The 17,292-nt window shown below is 52.0% G+C and overlaps 1 protein-coding gene across 1 annotated transcript; it reads right to left on the minus strand.

Annotated features, from left to right (window-relative positions):
- Positions 1–4,205: 4,205 nt before the first annotated feature.
- Positions 4,206–17,272, minus strand: CIAPIN1 (cytokine induced apoptosis inhibitor 1). The gene is made up of 9 exons (XM_054570365.1): positions 17,211–17,272; positions 12,965–13,139; positions 12,314–12,466; positions 10,869–10,945; positions 9,199–9,367; positions 7,807–7,880; positions 6,862–6,977; positions 5,784–5,865; positions 4,206–5,245 (listed from the first exon to the last, which is right to left on the minus strand). Exons 2-9 carry the CDS (start codon positions 13,119–13,121, stop codon positions 5,135–5,137), a joined length of 939 nt encoding a protein of 312 aa, XP_054426340.1. The 5' UTR covers positions 13,122–13,139; positions 17,211–17,272; the 3' UTR covers positions 4,206–5,134.
- Between the last annotated feature and the right edge of the window lie 20 nt (positions 17,273–17,292).

Consider the following 17,292-nt stretch of genomic DNA (forward strand, 5'->3'; position numbering starts at 1 on the left):
TTTCTCCCCGGACCATTTGGAAACTTCCAGTAGCCTTGCTTTTTGCTGCCTCAACACCCAGCTGCCTGAGTCCAGTGGAGGCCCTATGAGGACAAAGAGGACCCCTGCCCCCTCTGCTGAACTGGAACTGTGGCATGAAAGAGCCACGATTAAAGTCTTTCTTTCTCAGTCTGGGTCCACGTGTTCTGTCTGCTCGGGCTGTCACACTGGAAGGGCCCCCAGAGGACACCTGGCCCTGCCCCGTCCAGGCCAGAAAGGGAACTGAGGCTCAGAGGCCCCGGTAGGGGTGGGGCTGGGGGGTCCACGGGAAGAGCAGGGCAGACCCTCCTCCGTGCCATGCGCCAGCAGGTAGGGGTTCTGGGAAGCAACAGCTGGATTCTCTCTGGTCTTGTCTGTCCTCCAAAGTCCCCAGTCTCCTCCCAGACCAGCCCCTGTGCTCACCGGTGTCCCCTGGCCTGGTGAGGATCTGAGCACACACCCCCTAAGGCATCTGAGCCAATTCCACAGAGGTTTCCAGGACCCGCCCTTGTGGGGTTCTGTCGAGGGCTGGGGAGCTCCCTGGCCTGGCGTCCCTGCAGCCCCTCCCCACCTCGCTCACTGCAGAGCCTTTGCAAGGCCCAGGTCCCTCTCCCAGGTGAACCCCCAGAACGGCTCCCAGGGCCCCAGGACCTCTGCCTGCTTCCAGCTGTCTGCAGCCTGAGCCGAGCCTCTGCCCCACAGCCAGTGCCCACTGCGCCGGGCCTCACTGCCGGCTGCAGTCAGGCGCCCCAGCCGGCCCTGCAGCCTCAGCCGGCAAGCAGTGCTGATTCCTCCCTCTTTCTGGGGCTGCGGGGCGGCCGCCTCTCGACAACCCATTCTCCCGTTGGCTCCTGTATGGGTCTCTCAGTCCTGATATCTCCATTAGGTAGGGGGAGGCGGGCTCTGTGAGCTGCCCTGAGGACCCTGCAGCCCATGAACTCAGAAGGATGGAGGTCGTGGACCACCACACTTAGCCCCCCTGCCCAGGCCCAGCTCAAGGCTGGAGCCCTCGTGGTCGGGGGGCAGGGGGGTGGGGGCGGTGGTCAGCCTTCAGATTCTAGTTCTGTCTCATTCTCCTGACTGACTATGGGTTCGTGGCTTCTCTCTCCAGGGTGCAGTCTGGGGACGGGAATTTGGTCCTTCCTAGGATTTTGTGACCTGTCAAGGTTTTTTCAGATAAAACTTTTGCTTCTTTGTGCCCTCTTGTGGTCAATCGTCTCATTGCAAGCCGACCTGGATCACTTTCTAGTAGGGGCGGGAAGAAAACAACAGCAATATTAATAAGGTCGATGACGGTGATCAACCGGCTTCTCTGTGACCCCAGAGTCTTCCTGCTCCGATTTTGACCAATATTCCTCAAACAGCTGCTTCAGACCCAGAGTCTTGGGGGCCCATCAGTCCGAGTTCTTTGTGTAAAAAAGTTGTCTGGCTCCATGGGGCCGTTTGAGCGGGGCGGGGCTACGGGAAAGATGATCTCACAAATTTGGGGCTGGGATGGGGTGGGGGGCGCGGAGAAGGAGCCAGCGAAGGAGAGCAAAGATTCCCCACTCTGCAAGCCAGAGCTGGAAATACTCAAGACATGCACTTATTCCAGTGCTTTGCACAACTGTCTTAAAAGCAGCAAAGCCTTTTCCTCCCCGCGACACCTTTCTCAGAGGCCCTGGCCCCTACCCTCAAGCAGCAGAGCCGCTGTAAGGACTGCGTGCATGCGCGTGTGCGCAGGGGACAGGGGCAGGAGCGCGGAGGCTGGCGGGGTTGGGACCCGCCCCCTGCAGGTCTCGGTCTGGGAGGTGCGGAGCTTCGTTCTGGGCCAGTGCACACTCTCCTTAAGACCCAGGGTTTTGCGCGTCGGTTTTTCTGGTTTTTGAATAAAATGCCTTATCAATACAAAATCCATTGTGGATGTGTAAGAAATTCAAGCCAATAATAAGGTAAACACCTGCATACGCACTGGTGAGTGCACAAGGACCCCCCCCACCCCCACCCCCACAGAACTTAATAGAAACTTCCTGTGGCTGTGAAGCCCCATCATCATCCCATCATCAACCTTCGAGACAGCTCTGCCCGAGTTTGGTGCTCATCATTCTCCTTGGTTCCCTTTCGTTTGTCACGTGTGTATATACATTATATGTATGTGTATGTACATGTAATCCCTAGCAATATATGGATGCGTCTTCCATGTTTTTAAGCTTTGGAGCTTTATGAAAAAGGTGACAGTTTTCACACGTGCACTCTTGTGTGACTTGCTTTTGTGGCCGTTCTATGACATTCCGCCCCGCTCGCATGCACAGGAGCGGCTCTTCGCTTCCACCAGGGGCTGGTACCACAGCTCACTCCTCCGCCCTCTTGCTCAGAGCCACGTGGGTTGTTTCCAGGTTCTTGCAATTACAAATCGCGCCACGTTCAGTTTTCAGCTTGCCTTCCGGTGCATGTGTAAAGGAAGTTCTCTGGGGCAGTGGTTCACAACCTTGGATGCGCTCGAGAATTAATTACCCAGGAAGGCTTTGCAGAAGGCTGGCATCCTAGGCTCTATTGCAAAAGACTGACGTAGCTGGTCTTTGGAGAGGAGGGGGTCCCGGGCATAAATGTTGTCTTTTTGCAGAAGCTACTCAGGTGACTAATACACAACCCGTGTTTGAAGCTGACACTGCAGGGTATGACAGTCCAAACCAATCCCCCCAACAGTGTGGGAGAGTTCCCTCCGCCTGGCTGTGCCTCCACCAACACCTGGTAGTGCTTCCCTGTGTAGCTTTCCCCTCCCCCCACACTACTGGCTGGAGGAGAGTCACAAAGCTGAGCCTCTCTTCTGCCCGAAGCACACGAGGCTGCTGTGGGACTCTCCCCGCAGCCCCACTGTCTGCCTGCGCACTGGGGACCGGTCACCATGGGTGAGGGCTGATTTTGCAGCTCAGGGACAGCTCTCAACCCGGAGCAGGTCTGGCCCACTTGTCCGCCCTTTGCCCCGCTCCCCACTCCAGCTCCAAGCCCCCACTTAGGGCCCTCTCCCGCTAGCCTGTGGCTCCATCTGGCTGTCTCTTAACCTCAGGGAAGGTGCGGTCTGCCTGCCGCCCACCCACTCACTGTGTCAGAGCGGTTTCAGGGAGAAGGGGGAAGCCCCAACAGTACGCTGCCAGGTTCTCAGCAAAAGACCCAAGAGAGGTGACCAAAAGACTTAAGATCCCCAGCTCCACCTGACTTACTGACTCAGAACATCCAAGGACATCAGGTACCTGCACCTTTAACGGTCCTCAGGTGATGGGTGGCAGCAGGTCACTCAGATGTAATACCTGAGCTGTACCTGAGACTATTTTTGCCTCTAAAACCTTCCCTGAGAACTGCCATCCTCCCAAGTCACAAGGCGTGAGGACTGGCAGTCCCCTCTCAGCACTAACTGCGCCAAGTGCGGCAGACAGGAGGCAGCGCCGTCCTCTGTGCCAGCGGAGGCAGGGACCCAGGAGGAGAATCCGGTCAGCGAGGGCTTGGAGCACTTGCCCAGGGCTCTGCCAAACCCACCCCAGGAAGCTCTTGGCTTGGGGGCACCTGTCCCCAGCCCACAGGTAGAGACTTCGGCCTTCCCCGTGGCCACCGCAGCAGGAGCAGCTCAGAGGCCCGCAGCTCCGTAAATAGGCAGGCAGGCATCGCCGCCCACACCTCGCCTGGGGCCTTAACAGCCTCCCGCGGCTGCCCAGCGAGCTACCACAGGTCTAGCGGCTCACACCCAGACACTCACCCTCCCGGGTCCGGAGGGCCAGGGCCCCGGCAGCGGGGCGGCCTGCGCACGCTCTCGGCCCCCCGAGGTGGCCCGCAGTCCCTGGCCCGTGGACCTCCACAGATGGCACGGCCAGCGGGAGACCGCGGTTCTCCAGTTCTTTTCAAGGACTGGCGCTTATGTCAGGCCCACTCAGGAGTCGTCTCTTTCCACTGAAGGCCCACTGGGGACTCTACACGGGCAACCCCCGCGCTTTTGCTGCATGAGGGAACCTGACCACAGCAGTGAGGCCCCGCCACGCTCACAGGTCCCGCTCAAACCCACGGGCGGGGCATTCCGCAGGCTGTGGGGCCATGGGGGTCGTCTTAGAACCCGGTGGACCACTGGGGCTTTGCAGTCAAACTAGGATCTAGCCACACGTGTAATTGAAATCCACCAGCAGGGGCAGAATGGGCAAAAGCAAACGTAGAGAGTCATGTTTCAAGGACTAATGTCAAAGAACACTTTTATTTATCAGTAAGGCATAAAAATCCAGGCGTCCTGAATCCACACAATCTCCCCACTATTTGGCAAGATCCAGTCCCAGTCTGTGTGGGCGGACGACCAGAACGAAGGGCCTCCTGCTCAGGGAGTTTTACCATGGGTTCCGATTTCTGTCCCACTGCCCCTAAATTCTCATCAACCTGGACTCTTGTAAAGATGGAGGCCCCAGTCCCTAGGTGTGTGTGGGGTGGGGGGGGGGTGGCCAACTGTGTGTGACACTAAGTCTCCAAAAAAATAAAGTCCTGTGCTCCAAGCGGAGCTTGGATGGCTGTCAGACGTCCCCACACACATACGCCCTCATCACAACCGGTGCGTGGAGGAGCACAAGTTTAATAGTAACTGCAGGTTAACAGGACACGGGGCAAAACACTACCACAGGGCTCGGGTGGAGGGGCACAGGGCCTCTGGCTGTGAGCGCAGCCACCCAGGACGTCACTGGTGCCTCGAGGTCACAAGACACGTGACTCCCATCCCCAGGAGCAGCGTGCTGCGTGAACCACCCGCTCCAGGAGACCGGCAGTGGCCCTCGCTGAGCGCAGAGGAGGGGCAGGGCCCTCAGCCACAGAGTGTTAATTAGTACCCGAGGCGAGGCGTCTGCGCATGGAGTGTCACGGCAGCACACTGACACCGGGGGAGGGGCCTCCTCAGCGTGCGTCTGCTTCCCTAACACTAGGTGAGGCGGGCGGCCGCCCAGGACACCTTGGCCTTTAGACCCACAGCAGCGCTCTACAGCCCCGCCCCCACGGCCAGCCTCGCTCTGCCCACCAGGCACCCTCCCTGCACGTGGGGCTCCAACAGAGTCCGAGCAACCGCAGCGCTGGGGCCCAAGGTGCAGGAGCAGCCGCGGCCCGGGCTGGGCCCCGCCTAGGCGTCGTGGAGATTGCTGTCACTCAGGAGCACCTGTTCCCCGGGCTTGAAGGCTGGCATCCCGAGGTAGGGGCAGCTGGCACAGCGGAAAGCGTCTCCCAGGTAGCACTGGTGAGAGAGGGGACAACCACACCAGGAAGCTTACCCCAGAGGCAGGGGCCAGAAGAACAGGTCTCAGATTTCATAATAGGGCCACAGTGGCCAGAAGGCCACCTCTGGGCCTTCTGTGGCTGGGAGTCTCTGTAGGTCCCATGGGGACCCAAACACTACAAGGTTTTGAGACCTCTGGTTCTGTGAAAACAATGGTCTAGAGAGGCTCCTTGGGAGACCGTCTCTCTGTGTTCTCAGTCATTCAAATCACAGCCGAGCTCGGCCGAACAGCTGAGGGACCCCAGGTCCACCAGGAAGTAGGAAGACAGGGACAAAAATAGGAAACGGGCCCCCTACCCGGGCACAAGCACGCTAACCCTCCCGTAAGAGACAACCTCCCTTCCCCATCATGACCCACCTCCCTGTTCTCACAAACTGGCCTATCACTAAAGTACTGGGGCGGCCAACTCCTTACAGCTGGAGCTGGTCTGTGTGTCATTTAGGACGACGCCCGAAACCTCTGGGGCCAAGGGGAAGAGTGAGTGACGGTATTTACGTTTCCGCAAGCCGACTTGGGTTGGGAGCTCATCTGTTCTCTGGACTTCTCTTTCTCCAGCTCTTCGGCAAGGCCACAGGTGCTGGGGAAAACAGCAGCTGAGTGAGACCGGCCACCGCCCAGAAACTCCGCACCCTAGAGAGCGCCAGAGCCCGCTCTCTACTTTTCTCTTCATACCGGGACGTCTTAACTGAAATGCCTACGGGGCCAGGCGGCCGGCTAAAGGCGTGAGGCTGCTCAGAGAGACAGGGTAAGTGGGGGGAATGGAGACCCAGCAGGGAGATGTCCTGCCTACAAGGGGCGGCCACCACTAAGCGTTCAGCTCGGCCCTCCACACCCTGGCCCTCGGCCAAGGGCACTCGTTTACCCGACAGCGCGGCGTCCTGCTTTGAGCTGCTCTGAGGAGACAGCTTGGGGTGCAGCGAGCTCAGAGCTGGGCACAGACAGCAGCCACTCCCTCTGATCGTATTTCTGCTGATCTTTCAGTCCTTGCATCACATGACAGTCCTGCCAGGTCTCCTAACAGTGGCATGTCCCTGGTTTCCTAGAACTCACTCATGACTCTTCCTGCTGACTTCCACGGGAGTTGCTCTTATAGCTTCTCAAAGCCAGGCCAGGAGACCCGGCCGATCTTGCCTTTCCCTGGGGGCCTTCACAGACATGGAATATCGCTCTTTCCTTGCCTAGTCAGGTTGGGGCTCACTACTCGGTTGTTCACAACTAAATAATACATTGTTTGGAAGGTCACATGTAGTTGCTTAATTATCAACAAAGCCAAGAGTGACGGATACAAACTTGGGAGGGTAACCCCTTGTGGGGAAGACGGAGCAAGGTGCACCTGAGGAAGGATGCCGAAGTGGCTGCTACGGTGCCAGTAACGTTTCTGATTCTTAACCTGGTAACCTGTACTGGGGCGTTCATTTTATTATTCTTTAAAATGTTCCTGCTTGACACACTGCCCCGTATGTACGGCTCTTTTTACAATGAGGCGTACGTTTAATTAATTAGAGCACTGCGATTCTTCGAGCACCAGGAGCCCGGAGGCAGCACAGCCGATCCTGCTTAGGCCAGCCCTTACCAGTTCTTGCAGGCCTTCCTCTTTTTGCCTTCTCCACATGCCGGAGCCCGCAGGGAGGCTGGATCTGGCTTCTTCAAATCTTCTGGATCCAGCAGCTCGTCTGAGTCGATGAGATCCTGGGGAGCATTCGACACGGTTAGTGACACAGTCGTGGCCTGCGCTGCTGAGGAGCCGAGGTGGTCACAAGTGGGGGGGTGGCAGGTTTATGCCGCCCACGTCAAGAAGGCACCACCATCCCATGTGGAGTTGGTCCTCACGTTCAAGCTGCCCACACAGGGAACTAACCGTGCACAGAAGGCGCAGTAGGTTGTACGGGGATGGGAACTGACTCACCCCGAACAGTGTGTGTATGTGGGGAAAAGGGGCAGGAAGAACAAAGAAGGGTTATACAGGGCGGGGCACAAGTAGGTTTACATGGTCAGCACATGAGACAGAGTTTCTTCTTATATTATTAATTATGGTATTATTTTCATACACACAACGGTAAACCTACTTTTGCCCCACCCTGTATATGGAGGACTGTCAGGTGAAAAGGGAAATAAAATATTTTCTCAATGGTTCCAGAGAAAAGGGCCACTAATGACACACATGTTGTGTAACTCCTTGACAAACCTGTGGGCAATTCACCTGGAGGTGCTATGAGGGCAGGCACTGTAGCCTGGATCGCTGTAGAGTGAAGACCTTGGTTACAGGAGCACCAACCAAAGACGGGGAAGCACTGCTCTGAGGCCAGTGAGTGTCCAGTGACTCGCCCAAAGGAGCCGAGGAAAATCCGCCAGCAGACGACCTCTGCTCAGGCTTGCACATGCCCTCGGGAGCCTTTATACATCCCATGGGGTGCGGGCGAAGCAGCGCGGAACAACAGCTTAGACGCCACTACTGGGGAGGTTCCTTCTAATTTGAAAATGCAGGGAAAGCGACAGGGGGCCCACTGTGCCCACTCACCGTGCTCTCATCCTCCATGTCGTTGGCTGAGAGGGTCCAGAGTTTGACAGCTGCAGGGTCCACAGCAGGCTTCACTGCGTCCAACCAGTAAAAGAGAAAGAGCTCTACAAAGAAGCCCTAAACAAGCTACAGGCAAACACGGGTGCTTTCTGGTGAGACTCTGTGGGGAATGCACTGGACTGAGTTTAAAGACCTGGGTTCGAGGCCCAGCTCTGCCACTGACAAAAGGCATGACCATGGGCCAGTCGGTCACCGTAACAGTAACAGAAGCCATCACTGCTAAGCACTTGCTTTGTACCAGATACTACATGAAGCATTTTACATACATCATCTAACTTGATCCTGCTAACAACCTTATGAGGAAAGTGTTTGTCATCTTAATTTTATAGAGAAAACCATAAATGCAATTCTAATGTTTTCACTTCCACCCCATACTGTGCTCTCTTCCCTATCTCAGTGTCCATCCTCGGAGCACGGGGCTAATGGCACCCACTGTGGGCGAGGGCGACTGCGAGTGTGTCACAAACCACCCCGAAGGGCAAGAGCGCGGCCCCGTGTGACAGCCCCTGTTCCGTGCAAGAAGCTCCAGAGCTGACGGGGGCGGCGGGACCCAGGTCGATGGCAGGCTCAAACCACACGCCTCGCGAGTGCCTCCACAGGCCAGGAGATTGAAAGGGGGCTGGGACGCGGGCCGGCAGCAGCACCCCCCGGAGATCGCGGCTGCGACCGCGCGCCCCAGCCGTCCACAGGGCGAACTGCTCACGGACGCTGTTCCCACCCACTCGGGACTATGAACCCGAGGGCAGGATTCCCAAGGATCTCTTGAAGACACAGGCTGGCCAGTCAAAACAGAGCAGTGTAAATGTACTTACACATTTTTTGCATACCTCACAGCTGGGAAAATTTTCTCAATTCAGGCATTAAAAACAGTGATGGGAAACGCAAAGCAAGGTAGGGGAGTGTAATTTTCTGAACAGAAGACATATTTTTTCCAAGTGTCTTAGGATCCCCAAAGTAAGGAAAGCCGACTTTACTGGCACAAAAGGAAAGGACACATGGGAAGAGCAGCAGGACACTCCATGACCACCACGAGGCTCTGAAGATAAATGTCAAAATCCTGGGGCCTGGGAAGCCTTCGTTAACCCGACTATGTGACTCAGGCCTTCAAAATCTGGAAGGCTCAATGCCCTCCGGGGCAGAAGGGGCTGAACTGGATCATTTCTGCACATCATTTCAGTCTGGGATCCAACAAAGCCCAGGACAACAGCACACTGAGCATCTTCCACTTGGAAACAGCCGAAATTAAGGAAGGCCAATCCCTATTCCTAGCTCTGGCTTGATTTCTAATGTGTCCTCCCAGGCCTACTCAGACAAAAGAATGTCCAGTCTTACCCGAAGGAGGCGGCTTCTTGGCCACAGAAAGCTTCAGCTGACTGGAAGAACCCACTTCAAAGTTGGGTTTTCTGCCTGTGATTTGCACGGAGAGCAGGCTGTCACTCTGGTGCCCCAGGTGTCCCTGGGCAGACTGTTTCTCCTCGGGGCTCAAGGCCTCCCGCTGCAGCTGGAATTCAGGACAGCCCAAGGGTTAGGCCACACCCCTACAGACTGGCGTCTGGGCCCGCCTCCATGGGCATCAAATACTCATTTCTGCGTTTTAAGCCCGCAGCGTGGCGGGATCTTATCACACAGGTAACAGCAGGAGTGAACAGACAGCAATCACCGCATGCCTCACGTCGGTTTCTCACTGCTCAGAACCCTTGAGTATAAGTTTTGTCTACATTTTTACTTTGAACCTATCCCTTGAAAAATGTAAAAACACTTAGGAAACACCTGTCTCTTAGGTATAAGATACCGTGCGAGCCCCTGTGGGGGCCGCGGTGGTGATGATACAGATGCACCAGACGCGGTCCTACCGAGCAGGACCCCAGCCTAGAGCGGGCACGCACGCCCGCCCTGAAGACAGAGAGCTGCATGTGCTCGGAGGAGAAGGGCCACATCGGGAGGGAAGTGCTTCCCGTGTTCCTGGGAAGGAGCTGCTGACAGTAAAAGCAGAAAAACAGGTGGGGGTGCTGTGTCATTAATACAACAGGAACCTCTGTGCCTAACAATCATAGGACAGTTAAATAAGTCACAGCCCACCTACAGCACTGAATACTGCTCCATCATGAACAAGAACAAGGGGTACTACACTGAGATGGATAAGCTAGTGCCTAAGCAATGTATACGTATGACCTTCCTTATATTAAGAAATCATGTGTGTATAGACACAGGAGGGGGGGTGGGAAAGAGAGAGAGAAAAGTTGAAAATACATTAAAAAAAAAAAAGGTTTGGACAGCCATACAAACAGATGTATTGGTGGATACCTTTGGGGTGGGAGTGTGAACCAGGACTGGGATGTCACTTTATAATATTCTTCAGTATCAACTGAATGTTATGAGCAGCTCTTATTTTAGAGTGAAAAACAGGAAGCCTTGAACTAAAAAGAAAAGGGTGGGCATGAATAAATGGAGACCTTTGGTCATGCAGCACATCAGTGGCATAATGGCTCACATGATACAACACTTGGCTCTCGAACAGAAAATTTCAACATTGAAGAAGAATGTAGAAATATAAACACCTCTATTTAATGAAAATACTTCTACTGAATTGTCAACACTGGGATTTCCCCCGCCAACCTCCTCCAGCCTCCCCCCAAGTATCTGAGGATGGCCTAGGGGGCTTCCAGGACGGCCCAGGATTTGCGTCCACCAAGAGACCTGCATTCTGCTCTGCCCCCTCCGCGGTCGGCACCATGAAACCAGGACTGAGACAGAGCCGGCCCGGCCCCGTGGGCCCAGCTGGACTTCTCCAAAGGAGATCACCCCAGGGTTTTGTTCTCTGAGGCATCATGTGTCCCACGGGCAAAGCACTTCTCAACTTATTTCCTAGTCTAAGCAAACTGATCACCCCACCTTCAAGGCTGTTATTTCCCTTGATTCTCTATGTATCGTCTGACAGAGACATACAGGGATTAGTGACCCACGGTTCAAGCGTCTGGCAAAGAATGTATTTACCAACATACCTCTTTTACTTCCACAAGACCAGAAAGAGTCAGGGCCGAACACAGTTTAGATGCCGTCTTCACTTTGCTATTGTTAACTGCCAAGAGGAAAACCCCAATCAATAGTTTTATAGGTCGAAGTGCAGAAAATAAGGAAGGTTCTATTTCAGCAGACATTAAAACAATAATAACCTTTTATGTTTAATGTATATATTTCTAGTGATATTTTCATGTGACTTGGTTATTCAAAATTCTCTTAAGTTTTATGTAATAATTCCATTATTATTGTTTCTTATCATTCTCTGCTCCTTGGGAATACCTTACCTTCCAGGGGTTGTTAGGTAGTGATTGAGGAGGCTTAGAAACTCTAAAGTAACAAGTACTGCATTCTCTCTCTATAGTTCTGACAAGAGACACTGAATTTAGTCACCCAAGGTTATACTCCCAGCAAAGAACACTAATATCTGCTATATTTATCACAAGTTTATATTTTCACATAAATATCTGTATACGTTTTAAAGTACTTTCATTTCTATCATCTTATTTGATGAAATAACTCATCACATTTTGATGAAAAGTCTAGTTTAAAAAAATGGAAAAATCCTGAAATAACTCTTTGACACTTTACCACTTAAACAAAACGGAGAGGTTTTTACTTTTTGGATTCTATCACGAGTGTCCCATGAGTTACGAATCACCTCGTCACGCCCAGATTTCCAGTCACCATTTTTCGGGAAGGTCTCAAGGACCCTTCACCGCGCTTCCCCCACAGAAATGCCTTACACAACTGCAGTACAGTACAAGGACCAGGAAACCGACACAGTCCACAGAGCTGATTGGAATTTCACCAGTTTTGCATGCACGTGTGTGTGTGTGTGTGTTTCTATGGAATCTAAGCACACATGTAGATTAGTGTAAGCACCACCACAGGCAAGATACGAACGTCCCATGCCTACAACGAACCCTGGTGCTCCCCGCTTCGCAGCCTCGCACGCCACCCCCCCGCCGGCCAGCACCATCTTGGTCCCCATCCGCTACCGCTTTGTCATTTCAAGAATGTTGTATGAACGAAATCAGATGGCATGTAACCTTTTGAAACTGGCTTTTTCATTCAGCATGACTCCCCTGAGAGTCATCCAAGTGGTCGCATATTTTAAGTTTGTTCCTTTTTACTGCTGCATGGTTTTCCATGGTATGGACACAGCAAAGTTTAACCATTCACCTGCTGAAGGACTCAGCCATTTTCAGATACGTAGTTTCCTTCTACTTTACTAACTAATGGGTCAAAGATCACAATTTCTTCAGATGTGTTGCTTTAGATTTTTAAAATAGTTTCTCTCTAAGGGGAAGGTTCAGCTGTAGGAATATTGATCTCTACATGGTATCTCCTGCTCAGGGAGACGCAGCCAAAATACTAAAGATTCCACCCTGTTACAGGCTAGTCTTTCAGATGAAGATTTCCTTACCTACAGCCGTCTCCACTGGCTCTTTCAGAAAGAGACATCCACCAGGTCGAAGGATCCGGGCCATCTCGGCCAAAATCTCAGCACTGTGCAGCGTGGTGCTTCCAGGAACCAAACCCGATAAAATAACATCAAAGCTAGATTCTTGGTGGGCGGCTGAAAAGGAAAAGCCTATCAGCAATCACCTGGACCCCAGAAGCAGCCTCCTGAGCCCCCCACGCCCCCGCAAGGGCTGCGGCCCGCCCCGCAGAACGCACCCCCGCCTGCCCGGTGAATGCTGTCAGACCCCTGTTCCCAGCGAGAGGGCCGATGGCGCTGCTGCCCTGCTCTCCCTCAGTCTTCCTCGTCTCTTATCCTTTAATATGCTCAGGGAAAGATGCCACGAAGAAGCTGGGTAAAGAATAAGCTCTTTAAAAATAAGTGTGGGGTACCTAACAAGAAACAAGAGCATGCTTATACAAATCACCAACCACACTCCTGCGTCTGCTGTATCTCAAACTGAAAAACAACAAGGTGACCAGCCACCACTATCAGCTACCGCCCCAAACAAAAACTCAGTTATCAAGGAATGACAGAAACGCAGCGTCCCATCGACACGGCTGGCCCATCTGCGCCCGCCCCCACCTTGTAAGGACAGCCCAGGCAGGTACTTACATTGCAACAGCTGGTCGATGTTTTCCACAGACACTCGGCCCTCACTGCCAGTTAACGCCTGCAGCTTTTCCACCAGATCTTTCAGCGCCCCCACCGGGGAGGACTTATCCCAGACCACGGCCACCACCTGGCCAGCTGAGATCCCAAAGTCGGCCATTCCTGCAGGGCTGACGACCTAAGGGCCACAGGCGGGTCAAAAGTGAGCAGAGGCAAACGCGCGATTTCATTCACGAGGTACCACCGAGTATGATTCAAACTGCAACCCAATTCTGACTGGGGGGTGATGGCCACATTAGAAAATCTTACTGGCGACACGGGGTCTGAATAAACGAACCCATTACCCTTGGAGAGAACCCTGACTGGGCAGTCAAATGAGGAGGGTGAGGCAGGAAGATAGTTTCCTCTTTGATATGAGACAGCTTGGCTTGACTAGACTATGAAACACACGGGGCATTAATTAGGCAGAAGTATGACTCAGCAAGGCAGGCAAAGACATCAGCAGACATAACCTAACCACAGCTTAATTTTTTTTTTTTAAAGAGACAAGTTGTTAAATTTAGGAAATTGACTATTTTCCCTTTCATCAAAATATGATCAGTGTATCAATGGTCAATAGTATCTACCATGCCTTTAACATTAAATATTAGCTAGACTGTTCAAAACACTTTACATACATTATCCCAATTGAACTAGGTGTTCATCCCATTTTACAGCCAGGAAACTGAGGCCACGGACTTTGCCCCGGTCACCCAACTAGTAAGTGTTGTGTGGATCAAGCAAGAGCTGTGGTTTGAATCTAAGTCCATGCAACTGACTGTGAAGCCCTTGCTTTTAACCCATGGAAACTTCCCCCGTGGGTCAACTTTCTCTTCCACTTGATACCCAAATGAGTATAGAATGAAATTAGGTCAGGAGACAGCACTCCACCCAGTTCTCCTGTCTATCTTAAACATGAATGCCACCAAGTTTCCGACTTAAAAGAACTCTAATAAATGACTTAAAGACAGAAGCTGTGGTGCGGGCATCAGACACGGATCAGTCTTATGCTGAACACTCTGTCTTCTGCAGAGGTGGCTAAGTGACAACTACGCCACCACAGACACTCTGGGGCTGGATTTAAGCCATGCCCAATCCACTACATTCTTCCTTCTTTAAAAATGCTGACTTCAAATGATTTGCTCTTCTGCCTACAAAACACGCCCAGGTTAGCCAGTCACCCTTCACTACTACCACACTTTGATTTCTGTTGCTCATTTCCTAAAGGGGTTATTACTAAAGGTTTTCTTTTCTAGAGCAAAATCAAAGCTCCTTAGTCTTCTAGATACAGGTCCTCCATACTCTGGCTTCACGTGTATCTTCCACCTCTCCAAAGTGAATCTCTCCTTATTCTGTGAAACGCCTTTGTACTTGCACACAACCTTACCTCTACCTAGTTCTTTCTATGTGGAATGCACACATACTATTATCCTGACCTGACCGCAAGTCACAGTAAAAGGACACCAAGTGTTACCGGACAATCAGGATTCCTTAGTCACTAATTATGGCTTCCAAATCCCTAAAATATGCACAATCACAAAATAAAAACTTTTAAGCTTTTTACTGTCACATGACACTGAGAAAGAAGCCTTGCAAATCCAAGGTGAGCGCCTTAGAATCACACACTCAAGCAGCAGCCAGGGAAGACAGGAATATGGATTGCTGGGTGTTAAGTTATAAGAAACAAATGACCTGTTTGTAGAATGATGTTGGAACAGATTCTACCTGGTGACACTAAAGAGAGACAAGAAGCTCCCTGCCCAACAGTCACTCCCACAACCTTGCACTGTACTCCAAAAAATTCCTCATGAAAGAATGAAGGGGCCAAAGGTTACTTATTAGCTACAGAAAAATGAAAACCCAGATGTCTGGACCTTTTCAGCGACCTCTATGGAGGCAGAGTTTCATAGAGCACAGGTTTTGAATACAGATGAACTGGGGTTTTATCCACCATCAGATCTTCTAGTTCATAGCTATATGACATGAGTCTATTATTAGCCTCTCTCCTTTCTCATCAGTAAAGAAGGGATGATAATTTCCTATTTCCAAGGCTGCTTTAAGAAATGAGATGAAAATATACAAAGCATTCAGCAGAGCCTGGCACACAAAGTGTAACAGAATAACCTTCTGAAAACAACTCTGAGCCTCCAGTCTTGACGGCCAGGAGAAGCAAGAAGCTTCTCCCTCACTGTCGGCCTTGCCCCGTCTACGAGGTGCACCTCACATACCTCACACTGCACTCCCATGGGGCCGTGTCGGTGGAGCACAAGAATGTAAGTGCTTCACGTTCCACACCCCTAAACAAGGCTTCTATGGCAAGAGGGAGCTCATAAAGTATATTTATTAAACAGTAACCCTCAAAAAATAGACTCAGCCACCACTTCCGACGAGCGTTTTCCTAATGCCATGGGAGAGAATGTTCTTTTAGATATCTAAAAGCGTGATGTTTTTGATCATCAGAGTTTTGTGTTGTTTCCAATTTGTCTTTAAAACAAAAAAATAAGGAAAACCTGTCAGGCACTTAGGTCAACGTATTTAGAAGTGTGACTCAGAGCCCAGTTTGACAACTGAAAAGAAGTGGAGAAGTCATTGTCACGTGCTGGCCGTGATGGTTAAGCACTTCTCCGACTCCAGCTGCTGCCCGGACGCGTGCCCCGGCTCTTCTCAAACGTTCCTGGCAGACAGTGACAGCAGACGCGTGAGAACAACTTCCGGAGGGGCACTTGTTTATTGTTAAGGTACCCAGTAAACATCCAATCTTGAGGTATCACTCTCTCCTTAAGGATGAATGGGGCCAAAAGAAAAAACTAGGATTGACGTTTGGGTATCAGTTCAAACCAAAGAACAACTCCTCGTAAGTCAGGTACATAAAAAATCTGAGAATCCTGACAGTTATGAGAAAAGACAATTTTAATTAAAAGGAATTGACTGACACTTTGAATTAAAAGGAATTATGCACACACAGGGGAAAAGGTGATAATCAAGGAAACAGGAAACTCAAAGGAAAAGAAATGGGAGAGTGTCACCAATCAGATGTGTGTCAAGAGTTAAGGGACTCAGAACAGAGAGCCAAGTGCTAGAATTTCCACAGTAAGGACTCATGTGAAGGTAAGTGATCAGAACTCAGAAAAAAACCCAAAAACCAAAAACCTCTTAGGAGAGATCAACAGTGCTTTGCCAATATCCATAGATATTGATATGAAACTAACATTTGGGGAGTTTTGGCCTAGGAGGACTTCCCCAGCACTCACGCAGGGGAGAGCAAAATGACTCGAAAAGACTGGAGTTTGGTAAGGCGTATGCAAAACAAAGACAAGGGTCTAACTGCAAAACCAAAATTTACAGAACGACACGCTTAGCTTCCGTCATCCTCAATCCCTAATCCCCCAGCTATTTACATTTTCCTACTTCTACAAAACCGTCGCTGATGATAGACATGGCAATGAGGCGCTCTGCGTTTACATTTGTTTGAGACAAGTCCATGACCTTCCAGAGTCACCCGGGCTTGGCACACAACGTCTAAACGACTGGTGCCTGTTCTAAATTCGCAAATCCGACAAATCAGTTGGGGGCATTTGTTAAAATAAGATGCCTGGACTACACCCCAACGTACTGAATCAACTCTCCAGGAGAAACACCAGGGTATCCGACTTAGTAACAAGCATCCTATGTGGTTCTTCCTATCTGGCAAGTTCTGGAAGTATTTGATTACAGCAGCCCAAAACCTTGTTGGTTCAGGAAAGTCACTGGCTCAAAAGTACAACCTGGTGGTTCCCCCAACGACCGAGACTTAAGCTCAAAAGTGCAACCTGGAGGTTGCCCCAACGACCCAAGCGTCTTCCGTTTGAGGAGGGGGACCGAGGCCCAAGGTCACAGCAGCTGGCTACATAAGTGGATCTCAGACCCAGGTCTCCCCGACCCCAGCTCAGGGCTCTTCCTCCTGACCGCGCCGTCCCCGGGGCCGGCAGCGCAGGAGGGGAGGCCACCCAGGAAGGACAAGGGGCCACCGCGCCAGGAGCCCGGGGCAGACAAAACCAGTCCGGCCCTTCACACCAATTCTCTGGGCAAAAGCCCGCCGTGGTCCTCAGGGAGGTGGCTAAGGCTAGGTTCCCACCAAGGGACAGGATTGGGACTAGCAAAGGGGACGATCTGGGAACCAGAGTGGACCGTTGGGGGATATTCCGCTCTTCTGTCAACGAACAGCGCTTACCTGGTTCTCGGGACTCGCTCTCGGTTTCTCCGCAGCAGCCGGCTGCGCGCCGCGCACCTCTCGCGAGAGGAGAAAGATCACG

This window comes from Pteronotus mesoamericanus, unplaced genomic scaffold (genome assembly GCF_021234165.1).
Source record: "Pteronotus mesoamericanus isolate MK-2021 breed Mesoamerican mustached bat unplaced genomic scaffold, CSHL_Meso_final contig_202, whole genome shotgun sequence".
NCBI lineage: Eukaryota > Metazoa > Chordata > Mammalia > Chiroptera > Mormoopidae > Pteronotus > Pteronotus mesoamericanus.

What these genes read in the sequence shown, in the direction of transcription:
- CIAPIN1 (XM_054570365.1), bottom strand. Translation starts at nt 13,121, where the DNA reads ATGGCCGACTTTGGGATCTCAGCTGGCCAGGTGGTGGCCGTGGTCTGG. An exon ending in GTCTTGTGGAAGTAAAAGAG is followed by an intron (nt 9,368 to 10,868) that starts GTATGTTGGTAA and finishes CCTGAATTCCAG; the next exon opens with CTGCAGCGGGAGGCCTTGAG. An exon ending in ACATGGAGGATGAGAGCACG is followed by an intron (nt 6,978 to 7,806) that starts GTGAGTGGGCAC and finishes AATGCTCCCCAG; the next exon opens with GATCTCATCGACTCAGACGA.